Below are 21,697 nucleotides of genomic sequence, written 5' to 3'. Positions count from 1 at the left end.
TTGAAGGGGGAGAAGGTACGGAAGCCGGAGGGGGGAGCAGGTACGGAAGCCGGAGGGGGGAGCAGGTACGGAAGCTGGAGGGGGAAGCAGGTACGGAAGCCGGAGGGGGGGAGCAGATCCGGAAGCTGGACGGTGGGGGAGCAGTTTAGGAGGCGTCACTGCATCAGGGCATGGGATGAGAAACCACAGCACCCAAAAAGTACCACATGGACCTTCTTGGCTGGCGCAGGGAAGAAGTGGGTTCCAGGAGGCCACAGTGGGGCAGCCGTGGTTCACTGGTGCTCCAGGCAAGGCGGTGTCGGTGCAGGAGGTACAGCTGCTTCCCGGGTTCTGGATTCCACATCCTTGATAGCGTTCCTCAGTGAGCGCAACCTGCCCGTGCAAACAACACGGGGCTTGTCGGTGTGGAATCCCTTATGGGTTGTAAGTTCTTTGGGCTGAATTCAAGACCTATCTGATGAAAAAGCCAATGTGTAATGAAACTGGAAAAAATAAAAATGTTGGAGTAAAAGCTATAGTTTATCTGGTGTCTCCTGATTTTCATCAGGCAACTTGATGAATTGCCTTCCTAGTGACCTCTAAGCATGTTTTAGCCCAGCCTTGTTTCGGTGAGAAAACAACTCCGAGAACTGAGTGGGCTGCCAGAGGGTCGTGCCCTGTCTGGGCAGTGCCAGCCTCTCCGGAAGCCCCTGGGCTGCTCTGCACCCCGCTGGGTTTTTGCCAGTTGCTGAATGAAAACTGTTGCAGCCGCCCGTGAAGGCAAAAGATGTTTGTGAGCGCTTCATGATGTGACAGATGCTGGTTAAAAAACTACAAGGAAAACTCTGGACAAAGTTTGCGTGGAATATTTCCTTTCTTCTCCTTTTTTATTTGTAGAGATCGGATCTCACTATGTTGTCCAGGCTGGTTCTCAAGTCATCCTCCTGACAGAGCGTCCTGAGTAGCTGGCCTACAGGTGCCCGGCTTTCTTCTTTGTTCAAAGGTTAGAGTTTCCGTAGAAAATGATGATCTGGTGTATTTTCACCTCCTCCGTGAGAATCCCACGTCAGATCGGTCATGGCGGGGGGTTCTAGTGACGTCCTATTCAAGGGTTATTTCTGGTTTGATGTCGAGCGCTTGTTTTTGTTCTTTCTTTTTGATATTTCAGAGCTTGCCTACTTTTGCTTAAATGGTAGCCAGTTATTTTCCCATTTGTCATTCTGTTACGAAACTCCTCAAGAATCTACTACTCGTTGAATTAACATACTGAACTTTTCTTTCTTGTGAAGTGATATAATTCTATTACCAGTTTATTCCTTTATTTCTAGATTATAGTCAAAGGCTAAATACCTTGCCTCATTACAGGGATAAAATGAAAAAAAAAAAAAATCCCACCGGGATTATTGTTTTAAAGAAAGCTGTGACTGGGCCAGCATATTTTTAGCAGGCATTTAAACATAGTTTTTACTGAAAAAAGAAAATTCAAACTATCATATTTTCAAAAAATGCAATAATCCTGATAAATGTTAAATTTAAAATGCTTATTACAATGAGACAGGCAGATGTAGAAGGAAAAAGATCAGCTAGAGCTGCCGTTCACTGAGAGCAGAATTTTTATATTTTTTCTAAACTGATGAAATAATGTGGTTTGTGTGTGTTTTGTGGTTTTAGTGGAAATATTTTGGGAGATTTCTGTAATATGACAGGTGAAAGAGGCAGGGAGCAAGCACCTCCAAGCTGGCCATGGTGGAAATTTCTACAATGATTATTCTGTAATATGACAGGTAAAGGAGGCAGGCAGCAAGCACCTCCAAGCCGGCTATGGTGGAAATTTCTACAATGGTTATCTCCAGTCTTGTTTTCCATAGCAGTTTTTCATTTAAATATGATGTTAGAAGCCTGCTGACTCTTGTTTGAAAATCTAATCACTTTTCCGTTTGTAAATCTGTTAAGTGGAAACTAAAAAGGAATGTTATAAACCGATTTTATTCTCTATGAGTATTAGTCTGTTCTGCATTGCTGTAAAAGAATGCCTGAGGCTGAGTAATTTATAAAGAAAAGAGGTTTACTGGGCTCATGGCTCCGCAGGCTGTACAGGGAGCATGGCGCCAGCACCCACTTCTGGTGAGGTCTCCTCGTGAAGCTGCCGCCCTTGGGGAAGGCAGAGGGGAGCCAGTGTCCTAAGGAGAGAAGGAGAGCAGGAGAAGGTGGAGGTCCCAGCCTCTTAAGCAGCCAGATCTCCAAGAGCTCATCACCATGAGGTGGGCACCAAGCCATTCTCACGAGATCTGCCCCCATGGCCCAGACACCTCCCAGCAGGCCCCCCTTCAACACTGGAGCTCACATGTCACGTGGGATTTAGAGGGGACACAGTCAAACCACATCAGTGTGTTTTCTCCTCCAGTGACTTCACATTGTAAAGTCACTCATGAATATTTGTGGTCTCTCTTATTTTAGTGAATAAGCGTGTGGTCCTGTCGGTTTTACAGCTTCTCCTGAGCATCCGCATTTTGAAATAGGTCCTTTCGAACTGATCTCATTCTTCACATCCCCAAATAAGCTGTGCACGTATTTTCTCTGAAAGTCACACTTTTCGCAAGAGACACCAGTTTATAAGGGTGATAGCAAAACTTTTGAAATTTTAGAGAATCATGAATGATCATTATTTCTAATATCTTCCAGCACTAAGAGTTTCATACCCAACTATTCGGTTTTAAATTCAGCAACTGCGTTTAGGAAGAGTTGAGAATTGAATAGGTTCACTTCCAGGGTCAAACTTTCTTTGTGAGATACATATGTTTACAGTTTTTTCTAAGTGTCTAATTTCCAAAGAACACTTTACTGAAGGATTTTATTGGTATTTGGCTACGTCTTTGACTTGAGATAGCAAGTGTAGGCAGCAGTCCTTTCTGAGGATTATACCAAAGTGACTTAATTCCCCCGTGAAAGGGACTCATTTCTGCTGGGTGTTGCGGCATGTGAATTTCTGACGGGGTGTTTTTCTGGGCCTTGGCCTTTTGTTGTTGTGTCTCTCATTTCTCAGTGCTGATTGCTTGGCCTTGGTGATTTATTTGTTTTCCTGCAGGTTATTTTTTTCGATTGGCATTAAACACTCAGTCCTCTGCCTTTTTATTTTCTGGTGATTGCTTTTTGATGGCACTAGAGTTTCAAGTTAAAACTTGCTCTTGCTGCTGGAAGCGGAGCACGTTGATGAGGTGTGGGAAGGCAAACAGAACCAGCCTCAGGCTTCTGGCAGACATGGAGTCGTTGTGACCATGAGGCACTTTCGTTTGGGCCACACAGCATCGAGGGCTCCGGGAGCTCCTGCCGTACCAGCTGGTCCAGCGCTGTTTTTGTGGGTTCTTTTGTTTTCAACACGTTGTAAATTAAACAGAAAAGAGGCTTTTAACCTCTAACTTGATTTTTTTTCAGCCTCCATCTGTAGCTCATAGACATACACACACTTAGGTAAAAACACATTAGATCAAAAAGGAGCATTTCAACAAACCAAAAATGACAAATGCTTCACTGTGTTCTGGTTATTCTGGAGGGAAAAAAACCTTTCATTTATGTTCTGCTTTTGGTATTAGTCACCAAGTAGAGCTGGCCCATTGGAAGACAGGCTGTGTTTACAAAATCAGGTCCAGATCTGCAGGAAACCACCAGCAGTTCGTGGGGTCCTCATGTCATTCCTCCGATGATTCCAAGAACCAGCAAGGGCATCAGTGCCATGTAATGTGGTTTTGGTCTAAAACAGCTGATGATTTCTGTGTAAATAAACAGTGTGAGCACTGGTGTTAAAGGCCCTGAGTGCCTGGGCCAGGTGTGTGGGGGCTGCACACTCGGCGCTTGTCAGCTCAGGCGCTAAACCCAAAGTGGCACCGTGTCCGTGAGGTTTCTCCCAGCCCCAGCCTCCATCCTCTCCTCTCCGGGGCTGGGAGGAAGTGACACTCGTCTATGCATCTGCCAGCAATATTAGCTGGTGGAAAATAATTATTAATATTTAATTTTGCTTTTTAAACTTTGCTCTTTTAAAAACTGATTTTAAAAAGTTAAAAGTATTTTTTTAAAAAATACTTTATGATTTATATTTTAGCAGCTGCAAATATTTAGACATGTGTAATTGTCAGCAAAGTTATTTTTAGATACCGGGATATTTGTATTAAACTGGGTTAAGATTTATTAAAATTCTTGTTGAAGACAAAATCTCCCACTTTATAATGAGATACCCATTTTGGCATCTCTTTGAGATCATCTGTTTTTGTGCCTGTTTACAGGACGCTTCATGAATAATTCATTGGTCATGCATAATATGACACAAAACCGGCCTTTGTCGATATTTAATATCAAAATCATGCTGTAACTCCTGTCAGTGAAGCATTATGGTGAGGGACACACTCGCCTTTTCTGTAACAAGGCTTTTACCAGAAGCAGCGGGGGCCAGCATGGCTTCAGGCTCATTCCAGCGATGGAGCAGACACGGTGACCTCCAGGAGCATGTGGGCCACCGGGAAAGATGTTTTCCTTCACGAGGTTCTAGAACAGCGGTGCAAGATGGAGGCCCTTCAGCCACAGGTTTCATGAGATACTTAAACCAGTTTAGCTTAGGCTACCAAAAGGTGTTCTTTTTGCTTTAGTTTTTTTTGGACAACCATGCTCAAGTTTGAATTTGAAAAGGGACGTTGTCTTTCCCATGGCTGTAAACTGTACAGATCTTGATGTGTTGACCGTCGTGAATTAGCACATCCAAATCCCTACGGCCCTCTTCTCATTCCCACCCTCCATGTGAAAACTGTGAAGGACTAAACTTCTATATTTAAATTGTATTATTTGCTTAAGATTTTAAGCAGCCTGTTTTCCTGCATTCTTAAGTAGTTGCATGCTCTTCCTGGCATCCTGATTTATTATCCCAGATATCAGCTTTGTCATCCTGTGTGTCTGTGGCTGACACTGGCACGGTGCGAGCATGCATCCTCATCCTTCCTCGTGGGCACCTCAGCATTCTGCCTTCGGTCATGTCCGTGGGTGACGCTGGCATGGTGCGGGTGTGTGTCCTCGTCCTTCCTTGTGGGCACCTCGGCGTCCTGCCGTTGGTCATGTCTGTGTGGCCTGCATTTACCTCTCGGACATCTCATTTGTCTTTGAGGGTGTCCAGGACATTCCTCTTCCTCCAAGGCCTCATTTGTGCAGAGTAGTCGGTGATTTTCAAGGACTGGCGTGATGAGATTTTGCGTTCAGAAGACAAGAGGAGCAAGGTGCACGCCTAGGGCCCCGTCCTGCTTTCTAAATATTGGGCTCCTTGGAGAAGAGGCTGGTTCCAGGCCTAGGCAGAGGAAACACAAGATGAGCCTGTGGTACCTTGCAGGGCCTTGTGTGCTCATGGGAGGGCCAGGTGGGCTTGAGGGCGCCAGGTCCACGCTGGAGGGCGTTGGATCCACACTGCGGCAGACCTTGTGGCCAGTGCCGGGACTATTTGAGCAACAAAGTATATGTGGGCAGTACAGGGCGATGGTTTTTGGAACAAATGAAACATCTACGAGTCTTTTAGGTGTTACATAACACAAAGGTAATAACTCAATACATGTGCAAATGCGGGCAGTTCTTCGGTACAGAATTCTGTGTGATAAACACCGAAGGAGTGAGGAATGGAAGCCACTGAGGAGCCCACAGCCACGTCTTTTGCCGGCAGGACCCACCAGCAGATGCCAGAATTAGTGGGTGAGATTGAGGAGGAAAAGGATCTAGTCCCGAGGTGTCTTCTCCACGGTGTTTGTTGGTTCTAAAGGAAAGAGAGTCGCTTGGCCAGGAGAAATCCAGCAGACCTCACAGCACCTGCGGGCGACCGAGGGCGTCAGCGAAGAGAAGCATCCCAGCCGGTTGTGGGCGCCAGCGCCCATCTGCAGTTCTGCAGAAGTGAATGACCTCAGTGTCACCCTGAGAACACTGGACCCAAGTTACAGCAATTCCAAAACATAACTGCTGCAAGAGATGTCACAACGGTGGAGGACGAGGAAAATGGGAGGAAAGTGAGGCCTCGAGGGTGGATGGGGCAGGATCGGAGTCTGGTCGATGCGGGAGCCCACTGTTGGATGAGGGCTCACACAGCCAAGGCTGGGGTGGGGCAGAAACCCAAGTTTTCACATTGAAACAGCCTCCCTGAGCCTTGCCAGGCCTGGGGCTTTCATGTGGCAAAGCCCCGAGGGTCAGGCTCTCAGCCCTGGCAGTGGCCCCAGGCCCTGGGCTCCCGGTGAGAAGTGAGTCCAGGACCTGCCTAGGTGGTCTATGGGGAAGCTCCTTAGGAGGGCGTTGGGGCCTCGGCATGTGGCCTGGACCCCCCCGGTCTGCATGGTTCTGGGAACCACCCTTCCTGAATCTGTTCGTGCGGCGCCTCAGCAGGCTTGCAGGGGAATTGCAGAAATCCTAGAGGCAGAAGACCCAGAGGCCTTGGGGTTCTGTGGGCCCGGCGCGCTGGGCCAGCTGGAATCACGTAAATCTCTTCCGAGAGGAAGTGACTGTTACAGAAGGCGGAGCCTGTGACTCCCAGGGTGGCCTCTGCCCTGTCAGTTATCCCTGAGAAACCCCTGCCAGCTGTCACTCTGAATTTAAAGCCAACTGACTTTAGATTGTTCCCACCTTCTACTTCCATTTTGGAATTTTTATAAAAATTCTGAATGTACTGTACACCTATATCAGATGTTTTCATTTGAAACATGGAATTTAACAGTATTGTTAGAGAACCACTGTTACTTGGGCTATATATGTAATTTATTGCAGGCACTGGATGGAATTCAGTGAAAATGCTCCCTACCTATCTTTTTTTTTTAGGCACATTCTTATGTTGCTTTTAGCTCAGAAATCTGCCTCAGGAAAACTTGAAAGACTGTTACCTGGGGTCAGACTCAGTGCGTTCCGACCCGCACCCTGGTGTGTTCTGCCATTTTCTTTGGGATCAGCTGCCTTGTTTCCACAAACTCTGTCATCTGATGCTTGGTTGGGCCCAATGTCTCCTGGTGGTGGCTGTTTAGTCAGGGCCTGCCCCACTCCCTGGGACTGTCTTGTGCCTGCCTAGCTTCAGGCGTTCTGCAGCATTGCCTGGCTCTGACCATTGCCTGGGATTTCTCCGTAGCATTTTCCTAGCTCCAGACACTGGCAGGCAGCTGGGCCTAGGGAGACGACTTCAGCCACATGTCCGCGTTGGCTGCCCCAGGCCCAGCAAGGCTTTAGCTCTGAGCGCCCTGTCCTTGTTTGCAGAATTGGGTGGCTGGTTACGGTTTTGTCTTCGAATTTGTTCTGGTTTGTGAAGATGTTGGATAAAGCTCATCTTATCTGCCCACCATCTCCTCTGCTCATCACCAGGTCGGTCATCTGGCATAGGACATTTTCTTCTTTGACATTTAAAGGAAATGTGACAATTGGATTTGCATCTGAAGTCTTGGAACCTTCTTTTGAACATACCTGGGAGCACTGCAGTACATTTTTAGAAGCATTTCACAGACCGCCTGTTGCTCCCTGAGAGCCAAGGTGTCTCCTCCGGGCAGGTGTGCTTGAGGCCCTTTCTGTAGGGGTGAGACCCGCTCACCACGGCCAGCAGGAGCTTTTGAGGTGTCCTGTGCTAGAGCACTTGTGCGTCATATTCAAAAATTAGCGTATGGGGACCCTCTCATTGCCAGGACCTCGTGAAGACCCTGGGGGCTTAGGGATCACATTGTTTCAGTTCAGGTTTTCCACTTAACCGGAGGTCATTTCCTCCCAGCAAAAGGAGCCTTTGCGCTCACTTGTTGGGAGCCGTGGAGGTGCAGAGTCCCAGGTGACAGCCCCCGTGTTCATGATCACACTACGACCCACTTCCACTGAGCTCTGTGCTCAGGGCTTTCATGGTCCGTCCACGGAGGACACGGGTAGTTCTGGTGAGCGTTGCGTGGAAACCCACACAGTGTTCTTTACAGCGGGGCCTGTAGGAAGGTGATTTCTACCACGTGTTTGTCCAAGAGGCCAGAATTAGGAAGGGTTTGTGCCTTCAGCTACAGTGTCCCCATGTAGGGCCATGGAGCCTCCCTGCCTCGCCTAGAAGCCACCCCCAGCATCTCCTCTCAGGGAGCCCATGACATCCCTGCATGCCTCCAGTCAGGCCAAGTCCCTGCCTCCCTGTTCCTAAAGGCACCAGGTACTTGTGTCAGGAGTGCTGATTTCTGCTGTGCGACTTTTGGTTATTCCAGAGCAGCTGTCTTTTTTCTAAATTTTATGAGGTTAAAAGAATTCATTTCATTAACTTTTCCCCACACCTTATCCACTATGCTATTTTGAGATCAATGGCTGTTCATTAACCACACTTAACTCAGGGCAGAAATATTTATTCATTATGACAGTTTGTCCTCACAGTTTAAACAATGTAAACAAAAACAAGCAAACTAAAGAATCTCTGTTTAGTGGCTAAACCACATCAGGTGCACGGAATTCTCCCCAGTCGCAGTTGTTGACACGTTCAGTTTAAGGGAGAGAGTGCAGACCATGGGTTCCCAGAGGGTGTGGGGTGGTGCCTGCCCTGCCTGAGGGCCCCCCACACCTGCTCCATTCACACACCTGGCTCCAGGTGCTGTGGGCCACTGACACCATCCACCCAGGACCACAGCCCCACTGACAGGGGTCACGGCCTGCATGTGCCTCAACCTCACAGGGAGGAACCAAGCGACCTGGAGCCAGAGGTAGCACCTGCCGGCAGTGCACAGCCTACTGGACTCAGGGTGATGCCCTGTGGAGAGGGTCAGTTGATGGCAGGATGGTGGGGGGTCCTCTAGGGTCAGCCTCAGGAGTTTCTCTGAGGGGCAGAGTCTGGGGGATCCTGGTGTGCAGTGCCCAGGGTGCGAGGACCGGGGACTTGGGTCTCCACTGGTGCTTTCAGGATGTGTTTGTTTGTGTAGAGTAAAAGGCATGTGTGATTCAGTAAACTGCATAACTGGTTCCTTTTCTTCCTTTTGTTTTCATCGGTTGTCCATACAGTGTTTGTTGAGAAGGTGCTGCAGAGACTTTTTCCTCGTGTTCCAAGTGGCCAAGGAAAGAGGGAACCCCAGACGCTGGCTGTCCAAAATCCACCAACAAAAGTGACCTCTGAGAAAGTGAGTCGGAAACATGCTCAGCCTTTGACAGGTGAGGTTGTCTGCAGATGTGGGTGGGTCTCAGGGACTGAAGTTAACCTCTGTCATCATCACTTGCCCTGGAGAATGTATCTTCTGGGCCTTGGGCTTCTGTCTGCAGATGTGCACAGGGCCTGCAGCAGGTGGGCAGGGCAGGCATCACTGTCCACACAAGCTCTGCCAAGGCCCCTGTGGACCCCAGCCAAGGCCAGGTCAGGGTGCTGCCTTTTTGGGGTCATTTACTCGTGTGCTCTGAAGATGCCATTTGGACTATAACTTGGGTTTGGCCCAGCCTTCCTGTCTTCTGAGGAAAACAGGCGCCTTCCCCACCACAACACTGTGTCTCCAGTCACTGTGGTGGCCTCCTTGACCCTGTTAGCTTGTACTCACTCAGGGACAGGCTTCTGATGTTCTTGTCCTGTGGTCTTTGGCAGACATCTGTCCCATGACAGTCCCACGTAAGCTCTTGGTGGCTGCAGGAACATCCACCATGAGGGTCCCATCAGCTCTGATCCCTGCAGTGCAGCTCCACTCACTTGTGAGACTGTGAGAGACCCCCACTGAGAAACACGGGAAGAGACCACCTGTGTGCGGCATGTCCTACTGAGAGACACGGGAAGAGACCACCTGGGTGGAGCACATCACACTGAGAGATGCAGGAAGAGACCACCTGGGTGCAGCACATCCCACTGAGAGACACAGGAATAGACCACCTGTGTGTGGCACATCATACTGAGAGACGCGTGAAGACTCCACCTGGGTGGAGCACATCCCACTGAGAGACATGGGATTAGACCACTTGTGTGTGGCGCATCTCACTGAGAAATGCGGGAAGAGACCACCTGGGTGCAACACATCCCACCGAGAGACACGGGAATAGACCGCTCGTGTGCAGCACATCCCGCTGAGAGATGCAGGAGAACACCACCTGGGTGCAGCACATATGGGCGGGTCCATTCTGTTCCGCAGTAAACACATAAGTCCGTAAAGCCAGACATGGGTTCCTGGGTGCCATTTCTGGGGATCTCGTTCGTGTTTCTTTAGCGGTGGTCTCTCACTGGGCATTTGTTCGCCATGCATTTGTGTTTCTGAGAGCTGCACGGTCTCTGGTTTTCACACACCTTATAATGGAGCCGCTCAATGGGATCTCAACAGGCAGTCCTTGTCATCCCACAGATCACCTTCCAGCCCCACAGATCAGATCTCCGTTGATTGTGAACACGTTTTCCCACAGACGTAATATTCTGTGTGGTGATTCCATTTCCAGGCCCCCTCAGAAATCCTGTCTAACCTGCGATGTGATGAGTGCCACGGACACCATTCTGGTCCAGGATTGAAGACAAGTGAGAAGGAAAAGATTTCCTTCATGTCTCCTAGATACGGGGTTACACTAAGCATGCTTTTCCTGTGGGACAAATCCATGTATTCCATGTTCCTTTCTGCATTTTTCCCATATGGCTTAATGTTTTCAAATGGTACAAGCTCCCAGTGTAGTAGGATAACATTCCAATTAAGGAGTAAGTGACTGCTGTTGGGCATATTTTTACCTTTTAAAGAATATACCTGTTAAAGGCTGAATTGCCCCTCCCCACAACCGCCACCAGAAAATTTGTAAATTGAAGCCCTAACCCCCCGTACTTCAGAATGTGACTGTATTTGGAGATGGGGTCCTGAAGTTGATTAAGGGTCAGTGAAGTCGTCAGGGTGTGCTCTAATCCAATATTACTGGTGTCGATATTAGAAGACGAGATCAGGACACGCATACGTACAGAGGCTTGACCCTGTGACAACAGAGAAAACAGCATTTGCAAGCCAAGGTCCAAAACCAGCCCTGCTGAGACCATGACCTTGGCCTTCCAGTCTTCCAGGCTGTGAGAGAACAAATGTCTGTTGTTGAGTTCACTCAGTCCATGGGGCTTGGTAATGGTAGCCCTAGAAAGCTAATGCACTGTCCATTGTGCCTGTTAGAAATGTTCTTGCTTTTTCAATCAGCATAACGAAGTTTTTAAAGAAAACGCAGGTAATGAAAATCTGACAGAAGCAACAAAAAAGACTTCTGGAACTAATAAAGGATTGTAGTGGGGTTGTATGATACAAGGTTAATACAACACAGAAGTCAACTGCTTTCCTATGTGTCAGCAAAGAACAACTGGAACCCAGCACTTTGAGAGGCCAAGGCAGGAGGATCACAAGGTCAGGAGATTGAGACCATCCTGGCTAACACAGTGAAACCCTGTCTCTACTAAAAATACAAAAAATTAGCCAGGCATGGTAGCGCACACCTATAATCCCAGCTACTCAGGATCCTGAGGCAGGAGAATCACTTGAATCCGGGAGGCAGAGTTTACAGTGTGCCGAGATTGTGCTACTGCACTCCAGCCTGGGCGACAGAGCAAGACTCCGTCAAAAAAACAAAACAAAACACAGTATCATTTATATTACCATCACCCTCCCCCCATAATAACATATTTTGGTGTAAATCTAACAAATGTGTACAGCAGCTATATGAAGAAACTGTAGAATTCTGATGAAAGAAATCAAAGAAGACTAAAAATTGAGGAGATACTCCATGTTCCTGGATAGGAAGACTCAATATTATAGAGATACTCATTCTTCCTAACTTGATGTACACATTCAATACAATCCTGATTAATATCCCAGCAAGTTATTTTGTGAATATTGATAAACTGATTCTAAAGTTTAGATGTAGAAGCAAAAGACTAAAAATAGCCAGCAGAATATTAAAGGAGAAAAATAAAATCAAAGGACTGGCATTACCTGACTTCAAGACTTACTTACCATAAATCTACAGTAATCAAGACAGTGTATTGTTGGCAAAAGAGTAGACACATAGATTAATGGGACAGAATAGAGAGTACAGAAATAGACCCACATAAATACTACTGACTTAGGTCATTTGATAAAGGAGCAAAGGCTATTCAGTGAATGGTCTTTTAAACAAATAGTGCTGGCACAACTAGACATCCACATGCATAAAAATATGGACACAGACCTTAAATCTTTTACAAAAAAAATCTTGTTAAAAATGGATCTGGTCCGGGTGCGGTGGCTCACGCCTATAATTCCAGCACTTTGGGAGGCCGAGGCAGGCAGATCACGAGGTGAAGAGATCAAGACCATCCTCACTAACACGTTGAAACCCCATCTCTACTAAAAATCCAAAGATCAGCTGGGTGGGGTGGCACACACCTGTAGTCCCAGCTACTCGGGAGGCTGAGACAGAAGAATCGCTTGAACCCGGGAGGCAGAGGTTGCAGTGAGCTGAGATGGTGCTACTGCACTCTAGCCTGGGCTACAGAGCAAGACTCCATCTCAAAACAAAAAAAAAAAACGATCTTAGACTGAAGTGTAAAATGCAAAACTATAAACTCTTAGAAGATAATATGGGAGGCAATCTAGGTGCCCTTGGGTTCGGCAGTGACTTTTTAGCTACAACACCAAAGGCTTGATCAGTCAAAGAAAGAATTGATTAGTAGATGTCCAGTTGATAACTTGGACATCATTAAAATTAAAATCTTCTGTTCTGCAAATGACACTGTCAAGAGAGTGAAGAGACAGGCCACAGACTTAGAGAAAATATTTTCAAAAGACGTATCTGACAAAGGACTGTTATTCAAAATGTTTCAAGAATTCTTAAACTTAAGAAAATGGGCCAAAGATGTGGACCTCACCAAGGAAAATATGGTGCAAATAATCCTATGTAAAGATGTTTCACATCGTATGTCATCAGGGAAATGCATATCAAGACAATGAGACACCATTACACACCTACTAGAGTGGACAAAATCCAGAACTGACACCACCAAATGCTGGAGGCACAGGAACTTTCATCACTGCAGGTGGGAATGCAAAACAGGGCAGCCACTTTGGAAGACAGTTTGGTAGTTTCTTACACAACTAAACATATTCTTACCTGTATGATCCAGCAGTTATGCCCCTTTTCATTTATCCAAATAGATGGAAAACGTCAATAAACCTGCACATGGATGTCGATAGCAGCTTTATTCATAACTGCCAAAACTTGGAAGCAACGAAGATGTCCTTCAGTAAGTGAATGAATAAGCAAATTGTGGTGCATCCCGACAACGGAAAATTATTCAGGGCGAAAAACAAATGAACAATCAAGCCGTGAAAAACACGACGGGACCTTGAACGCTTATTGCTGAGTGACAGAAGCCAATCTGCAAAGGCCACACACTGTGATTCCAACTCTGTAACACTGTGGAAAAGCAGAATCAAGGAGACCCTGGGAAGATCAGTGGCTGCCGGGGACTGGGAGGAGCAGGTGGAGCGCAGAGGACTTGCAGGACGGCGAAACCGCCCTGTACGATGCCGCCATGGTGGGCGCATCTCATGCTGCATTTGCTCCAACTCAGGATGTACGAGAGTGAACCGCAATGTAAACTGCAGACTGGGGTGGCAACAGTGTGTCGGCGTCAGTTTATTGATGATAACAACGTACGACTCTCATGGTGATGGTAATGGTGAGCACGTGCACTGTCATGCCTTACAAGGAGCAGGCCGTCCCTAACATTTCCTGTTTTTCTCTGAATTTTACTGAACCAACATTTTTAATCTTTTCTAAAATTGTATTTTTAGGGTCGATTTGCTTTTTCTTTGCTGTAACCTAACAAAGTTTTAAAGGTGATCGTTCACCAATAATGTATCTGGTGGTAGGAAGATGAAATTACGTGGGGCAGTTGAAGCTGTATGCATGGATGGATGATGGATCATTTCTAAGTGAAAAAATAATATCTGTAAATTCCAGGCCAGTTTCCTTCTAGAAGATATATTTCTTGCCTAAAGTGATTGGCTTTTCACTTTTAAAATCACTATTTAAAAATAAACACTTCCAGACCTCCTTTTCTCTCTGGAATTGTCAGGAGACAATTCTTCGCATCACTGTTCCTGTTTTATTTTACTAAGTTATGCACTCATGCAGCAGTGGCGTATGGGAAGCTTACAGTGTCAGAATGATTATTTCAAGTTGGTGTTGAAAGAGTTCTGATTTGTAACTGGCTGGTCCGTTGTGATTCTGACAAAGCACTTGGCCTTTGAAGTTGTTGGTGATCCTTTGGGTGACATGTTTTCACAGAGCTTCAGCATTCAACCACTCCGTTTCAGTGGCATTTGTAAGATACTGTTTAATACGCAGATGTTGAATTAAAAGTCAAAATACTGATGTGAGTTGACCTAGTCTCACAGGGTAAAAAATTGTTTTTCCAGGGAGCAAATGAGAAGGTCGGGTACACAAGCCTTTTGCTGAACCGTTGGAGCCATGTCCAGGTGGAGGTGCCAGCGCAGAGTCAGGACGGGTGGGCACACCCCAGAAAAACAGACTATGGCCCTTGAGGGAGGACCCTGCCAGGGTGAGCGTGCAGACGCCGCCCCTGCTTTGGTTCCCTTGGTGGCATGGTCTCCCATGTGATTTCAGAGGGTTCACACTCTGGTCTATCAAGTCTAATGTCCTTGGGTGAGTTCCCTGGACAGTTTAGACCCTTAAATTAAAGCAACCAAAACCACTTGGCCCTGGCTTAAAAGGGAATTTGTGATGATGAGGTCGTGTCACAAGGACGAGATAGATAAGGCTGCACCCCAGAAAGGTAGCCTAAAATTTACCATTTCAAATTAACCAATTCAAAGTATACAATTTAGTGCTTTTTAGTATATTGACACTGTTGTACAACCATTCCATTACCAGCATCTAATTCTAGAAAATTCTTACTACACCAAAAAGAAACACCTTGGCCAGGCACAGTGGCTCACCCTATTACCCCAGCACTTTGGGAGGCCAAGGTGGGTGCCTAGGAGTTGGAGACCAACCTGGGCAACATGGCGAGTCCCCTGTCTCTACCAAAAAGTACAAAAATTAGCCAGGTATGGTGATGTGCACCTATAGTCCCAGGTACTCAGGAGGCTGAGGTGGGAGGGTCACTTGAGCCTGAGAAGTCAAGACTTCAGTGAGCCAAGATTGTGCCACTGCACTCCAGCTTAGGCAACACAGTGAGACCCTGTCTCAAAAAAAAAAAAAAAACAAAAAACAAAACTCCTTATCCCTTAACCACTCACCCCCCGTTCCCCACTCCCTCTAGCCTCTGGAAACCAGTAATCTGTTTTCTTTATAGATCTATCTGTTCTGAGCATGTCATATAAATGGAATCATACAACGTATGACCCTTTGTGTCTGGGTTTTTTCATGTAGCATAATTTTTTAAAGGGTCATTTCTGTTGTAGCATGGGTCAGAACTCACTTGCTTTTTTAAGGCTGATATTGCATTGTGTGGATGGGCCACATTGTGTTTCTCCATTCATCAGTTGATGAACGTTCGGTTGCTTCTCCTTTTTAGCTATTGTCAGTCATGTTGCTGTGAGAATCCACGCACATGTTTTTGTGTGGCCTGGCGTGGACGTATGTTTTCGATTCTCTTGAGTTTATACTTAGGAGTGGAAATGCAGGGTCAAGTTTTAACTCCAAGTTTATTTTTTTCAGGAACGGCTGGACTCTTCCACAGCAGCTGAACCATGTTACGTGCCCACCAGCATTGTATAAAGGTTCTCGTTTCTCTATGTTACATGCTCACTAACACTTCTTTTTTTTTTTTTTTTTTTTTTAGATAATAGCCACCCTTGTAAGTGTGAACTGGTATCTCATTGTGGTTTTGCATTTTTCCGATGACTGAGGATGTTGAGCATCTTTTCCTGCGTGTTGTCCTTTTGTATATCTTCTTTAGAGAACTATCTGTTTACATCCTTCGCCCAGTTTTAATTGGATTGTCTTTCTGTTGCTGAGTTGTAGGAGTTGGTTGTACATTCTCCATACTGAGTCCTCATCAGATACTTGATTTGCAGATATTTTCTTCCATACCATGAGTTATTTTCTCAATGGGGTCCTTTAAAGCCCCAAAGTTTTTAATTTTGATAAAGTTCAATTTATCTATTTTTTTCTTTTGTTGCCTTTGATTTTTATATCATATTTAAGACATCATTGCCTAATCAAAAGTCACAAAGATTTATGCCTAGGTTTTCTTCTAAGAGTTTTATAGTTTTAGCACTGATTTGTGGGTCTTTGATCCATTTTCAGCTGATGTTTATGTATGGTGTGAGGTAGAGCTCCAACTTCCTTCCTTTGCATGTGGGTATCCAATTGTCATAACACCATTTGTGGAAGACATCATTTCCCCATCAAGTAGACTTAGCACTCTTTGAAAATCAGTTGGCAGCCGGGTGTGGTGGCTCACACCTGTAATCCCAGCACTTTGGGAGGCTGAGGTGGGTGGATCACTTGAGGTCAGGAATTCGAGACCAGCCTTGGCCAACGTGGTGAAACCCTGTCTCTACTAAAAATACAAAAATTAGTCAAGCATGGTGGCAGGAGCCTGTAGTCCCAGCTGCTTGGGAGGCTGAGGTAGGAGAATCACTTGAACCCGGGAGGCAGAGGTTTCAGTCAGCCAAGATCACACCACTGCACTCCAGCCTGGGTGACAGAGTAAGACTCCGTCTAAAAAAAAAAATCAGTTGGCCACAGATGTGGGGTTTATTTCTGGACTCTCAATTCTATTCCGTTGATTTATGTCCATCCCGTGTCTGTACCATCCACCATCTTGTTTTGACTGCTGTAGCTGTGTACTAAGTTTTGAATTGAGAAGTGTGGGTCCCTCTACTTTGTTCTTTTTCAAGACTCAGGGTCTCTTGCAATTCGGTATTAATTTTAGGATCTGCATGTCAATTTCTGCAAAAAAAAAAAAATAATTTGAAGTTTTGATGGGTATTGCACGAGTTTGTAGAACACTGGGCAGTATTGTTTTCTTAAAATATTACGTTGTCCGGTCCCTAACTTTATGATGTCTTTTTATTCAATTAAGTCCTCTTTAATTTCTCTCAACCATATTTTGTAGTTTTCAGACTGCAGTTTCTTTTTTTTTTTTTTGAGACGGAGTTTCACTCTTGTCGCCCAGGCTACTGTACAATGGCATGATCTTGGCTCACCACAACCTCCACCTCCCGGGTTCAAGTGATTCTCCAGCCTCAGCCTCCCAAGTAGCTGGGATTACAGGCATGTGCCACCACGCCCAGCTAAATTTTTTTTTGTATTTTTTTAGTAGAGATGGAGTTTCTCCGTGTTGGTCAGGCTGGTCTCGAACTCCCAACCTCAGGTGATCTGCCTGCCTTGGCCTTCCAAAGTGCTGGGATTACAGGTGTGAGCCACTGCGCCTGGCCTTATCTTTTTTTATATTTTTCCTTCCAGTACTTCCAGGACATAGAAAAGTTTTACCCTTTTTTAAAAAGTTTATTCCAAAGTATTTTATTCTTTTTAGTGCTATTGTTTAGTGGAATTGCTTTCTTCTTTGTTTTCTTTTGGGAATGTTCGGTGTTTGTGTGTGAAAATGCAAGGGATTTTGTGCATTGACCTTATATCCTGCAGTTTTGCCGAACTAGTTTATTAGCTCTTACAATTTTGTTGTGGATTCCTTAGGGTTTTCTATATACAGTCACACATCACTTAACAATGATAATGCGTTCCAACAAATGCATCCTTAAAGGATTCCATTGTTGTGTGAGCAAAGTCTGCTTACACACAGGAGATGGTGGAGCCGGCTGCAGGCCTGGGCTGTATGGCACAGCCTGTTGCTCCCAGGCTGCTTGCCCGGTCAGTACATGCCTGTGCTGTAACACGATGGTGAGTGTTCATGTATCCAGACATTAAAGAGGTACGGAAAGTGCGGTGTTACCATCTTCAGGGTCTGCGTTATCTTGAGGCTCTGCCATCCCACATGCAGCCAGCCCTTCACCAGCGTCTTGTGTGGTGCATCTCGGTGCAAGGTGCTGTCATCTGTGATTTCAGGTAGTTTTACTTTTTCCTTGGTGAGTAAAGATAGTTGTATTTTTCCCTGTCTTGTCTGGATGCCCTTTGCTTCCTTTTGTTGTTGTTGTTGTTGACTAATTGCCCTGGCTAGAAGTTGTACTATGATGTTGACAAAAAGTGCCACGAGTGGGAATCCTGGTCTCATTCCCGATCTTGAGGAGGAAGCATCCCCGTTTTCACCATCCTGTATGATGTTAGCTGTGGGTTTCATACATGGCCTTTATCATGTTGAAGAAGTTCCCTTCTATGCCAGTTTCTCGATTTTTTTTTTTTTTGTTTAAATCATGAAAGAGCAGCATATTTTTTGAAGTGCTATGCCTTGGAAATGTTAAAGGAAAAATGTTATAATTTACTTGCACCTGGAAAAAGAGAAGTCTTGGCCAGGGGCAAAATGATGAAATCACAACAAAAAAGGTAAGAACCGTGGGTCACTTCTGCACGGGCCATCGCGCAGGGTCCGTTGAGATGCACGTGCAGGAGGAGGCCTGCTGGATATCAGGGCTGGGCCGAGTGGTGCGCTGTGAGGGACAGGAGGCAGCCGGATGAGGATCAGTGCCCACTTCCATCCTTGGGCGTGAGACTCAGGAAAATGTTCTTGTACAGTTAGGACAAAGCATGGTCATTATGGCGATGATTGAACCAGTTGATTGATATTCACGTTACACGATCTGTTTCTTTGGTTCTAGAAGAGTGTTGATAATTCCATTTGTCCCAAAGATAAGACTGATTTGTCAATAACCAAAATATCCAGGGTGTGCGCATTTCGGTAAATTTCTTTCACTGAAGAGCCCATATTGAACTTTATTTTTAAGTTGTCAGTTATATGTTGCATATATTTTAGATTCAAATAATTCTCCAGGAATTATTATTAAAAACAGCAGTGTTCTGCCCATCACTCCAGTCACACACCCTCCAGCTCTGCAGCGGCTGCTCTGGGGTAAACTACCCCCGTTTCAGAGTCACACACTTACACTGTTGCTTCCTGTTTTCTTCTTCTTTTTTGGCAGGGAAGGAGAGGATTAAATCTTATGTATTGACTTTGGAAACTAAGGATTTCCTTTTTTTTTTAGCACCTTCCCCCACCATGGATGCATATTTTTTACAACTGCTGTCCTTCCAATATAATTTTTTGAAAATGTTTGTACATCAGTATTGTTTACATGTTTATGTCTCCGTAAATACAGTTTCTTGCTGAGTCACGTAACATATGATTATTCCATTTTGTGAAACCTTTAGTGGCGTGAGCGGAGCTTTAGTAGAGTTAATAGTTTTCTTAGATTTTTGCATTTTCTCCTAAATACTTAATAGTACTAATTTCTCCCCGCACCTCCCTGTCCTTGTTCTATGGTCAGACACATTCAGGGCTCAGTGAGCTTCTTCGAATTTCGTGGCCTCTTCCAGACTGTTGCACCCCCAAGCATGGGCCGCCCCCAAGTCCTTGCTGTAACTCCCCGTCTCGCCTCTCCCAGGGGCTTCCTTTGCTATCCTGGGCCTCAGTCTTTTCATTTCTTGGGTTTGCTTCCATTTTGTTGAAACACATTCCCTAGTAACTTCCTGAAAAATGGTTTTTGGGAGATAAATATTTTAGAGATCTTGAAAGTCACGTGTACCTTAATTCTTGTACTTAAAATTTGTTTCTTGGGGTGTAGAATTCTGAGCTAAATAATTGTCTCTCACACTTTAAGACTTTTAACCTCCAGTGTCGCTGGAGAAGGCAGTTGCTGTTCTGGTTCTCGATTCCTTTGGCTACGAGCGGTTTTCCTCCCTCGCGGCAGTTTGCGGTTTTGCTTCTGGCCTTCATGTGGTGGAGCTTGATGCTGAGGTCTTGAGCGTGGTCTGTTTTTATCTGTCGTGGCCTCCGTGGTCTGGGAACGTGTGCCGCTCTCTTGTTTCCTTGATTATTTCCTGCTCTTTGCTTTCAATCTTCATTTTACAGAATTCCTGTCATTCAGACATTGAGTCTCCCAATAGATTCCCTTTTTTTCTTACATCTTCTCTCTGATTTTTTTATGGTTTAGTGGTTTAAGGCCACTTTCTGGGAGATTTTCTCAAACTTCATCTTCCACCCTTCCTGCTGCACCCTTCATTTCTGTCATTGCATCTCAGAGTTGGAGCGGGAAGGAGGAGAAGAAGGGTCTCCCACACTCTCTGTGGACAGGTTCTCCCTCCCTGTTTATCTTACGGGGTCTTCGCCTTCAGTTGTGGTGTCGGAGGCTCCCGGGGGCCAGACCTGGCCATTGCAGAGAGTGAGTTCTGGTCTCCCACCGGTGGTGGGGAGGCTTCCACAGCCTGCCTGCACCCCTTTTCCTCCCCACTTCCAGGCTCCCTGGCAGCCCCACTGGAGCAGGTCTCATGTCTGATGTGTTTCGGCTGCCATTGTAGGATTCAGTATCCTGTCTACTTTTCACCTTCCAACACTGTATTTTTTTCATCTATCCTTCCTTTGTCCTCTGTGTGTTGCAAACCCACTTACTCTCATTTTGGTGGGGCCTTGGGAGGAGGATGAGGTGTGTGCATTTGTTCTGTCCTGCACCTTCATCTGTATCTTACTGACGTGCCATTAACAGATAGGATGGGTTCATTTCTGTCTACTTGGCTGTGCCGAACTGCGGTTCCCACAGTTCCCTCCCTGAATGTTCCTGGTTACGGGGGGCCACGGGAGGCTCTTCTGCCTGAAACTCGGAAGGTGGATGTAAGCTCTTTTAGTTTCCAGCTCCTGGGAGTGGAAGCTCACGCAGCTCATGTGCATTGTTGCAGACTTGCTGCCTGCCTGGGTGCTGTGGGCAGTTCTGGGCCTCCAGCTCTCTGCAGCTTCTTGGGCCCTCCTTCAGCTGACCCCAGGCCTGTGGGGTACCTGGCCTGAGTAGGACACCCACTGCTACCGTCAGCAGCAAGGACTGAGACAGGCTTCCGCCTGGTTCCTTGGGTGTTCAGCTCTCGCTCCTGCGTTCTGGCTTCCGCCCTGCCCCTCTGCGTCCATCACCAAGGCTGTGCGGGCCGAAAGGGTCCACTTTGGCGGGTCTTGGCCGTTAGCTGCGGGCACCAGTGTTGCCCCCACACAAGATGCAAACCCTCCTGCTGAGTCGTGACCGTCCCCTGTCACAGAACCTGGTGCTGAGTGTGGTGAGAGTGAATCCTGCAGCACGGACTGCACCGTCCGGCCTCTTTCATGTTTTGCTTTCGATTGTGCTTATTGTCCATTTGCATTTCTTCTTATAAGTGTCTGTTCAAGTCTTTTCTGTCTTGGCTGGAAGTGGGAGGTGCCTGCTCCTATGGTTTCTGGCATCTTTCTCTGTCTTTGTGTGTCTGCACTTGGGGAGTTTCCCTGGGGTGTGTGCCTAGAGAGGTGTTGGTTGTACATTTCAATGGAGGGACAGATTCCCAGCTTGTCTTTGAAGCAGCTGTGCCACTGTGTGCCTACTTGACTCTCCCTGCATTCTTGTTTCTCCAGGGCCCGGTTAATCCAGGTGTTCGCAGTCTCACTAATTGAGTGTGAGGTTTCTGTTTCTTATTCAGTGCACGTTATCCAGCTAACGAAACTGGACAGCCTTTCACGCCTCCTGACCATCTGCCTTTGCCCATGTTTCTGCGGGGCTTGTCTTACCAATTTCTGGGGTTCTTTAGATGCTCCAAAGCCCAGCAAACACCTTTTCTCATGGATTGCCTTTTCTTTTCTTTTTTTTTTTCTTTCTTTTTTTTTTTT

General features: G+C 46.2%; 1 protein-coding gene across 1 annotated transcript in view; it reads left to right on the top strand.

The window, feature by feature from the left end:
* ERICH1 (glutamate-rich 1) overlaps positions 1-21,697 on the top strand; it is a 61,728-nt gene that overhangs the window by 8,298 nt on the left and 31,733 nt on the right. Inside the window, exon 2 of the mRNA XM_011937535.1 lies at positions 8,977-9,123. Coding sequence (XP_011792925.1) covers positions 8,977-9,123 — 147 coding nt within the window. The remainder of the gene's footprint in view (positions 1-8,976; positions 9,124-21,697) is intronic.

The sequence above is a fragment of the Colobus angolensis genome, unplaced genomic scaffold (genome assembly GCF_000951035.1).
Source record: "Colobus angolensis palliatus isolate OR3802 unplaced genomic scaffold, Cang.pa_1.0 Scaffold165, whole genome shotgun sequence".
Taxonomy (NCBI): domain Eukaryota; kingdom Metazoa; phylum Chordata; class Mammalia; order Primates; family Cercopithecidae; genus Colobus; species Colobus angolensis.
This window is presented reverse-complemented; position numbering and strand designations above follow the sequence as displayed.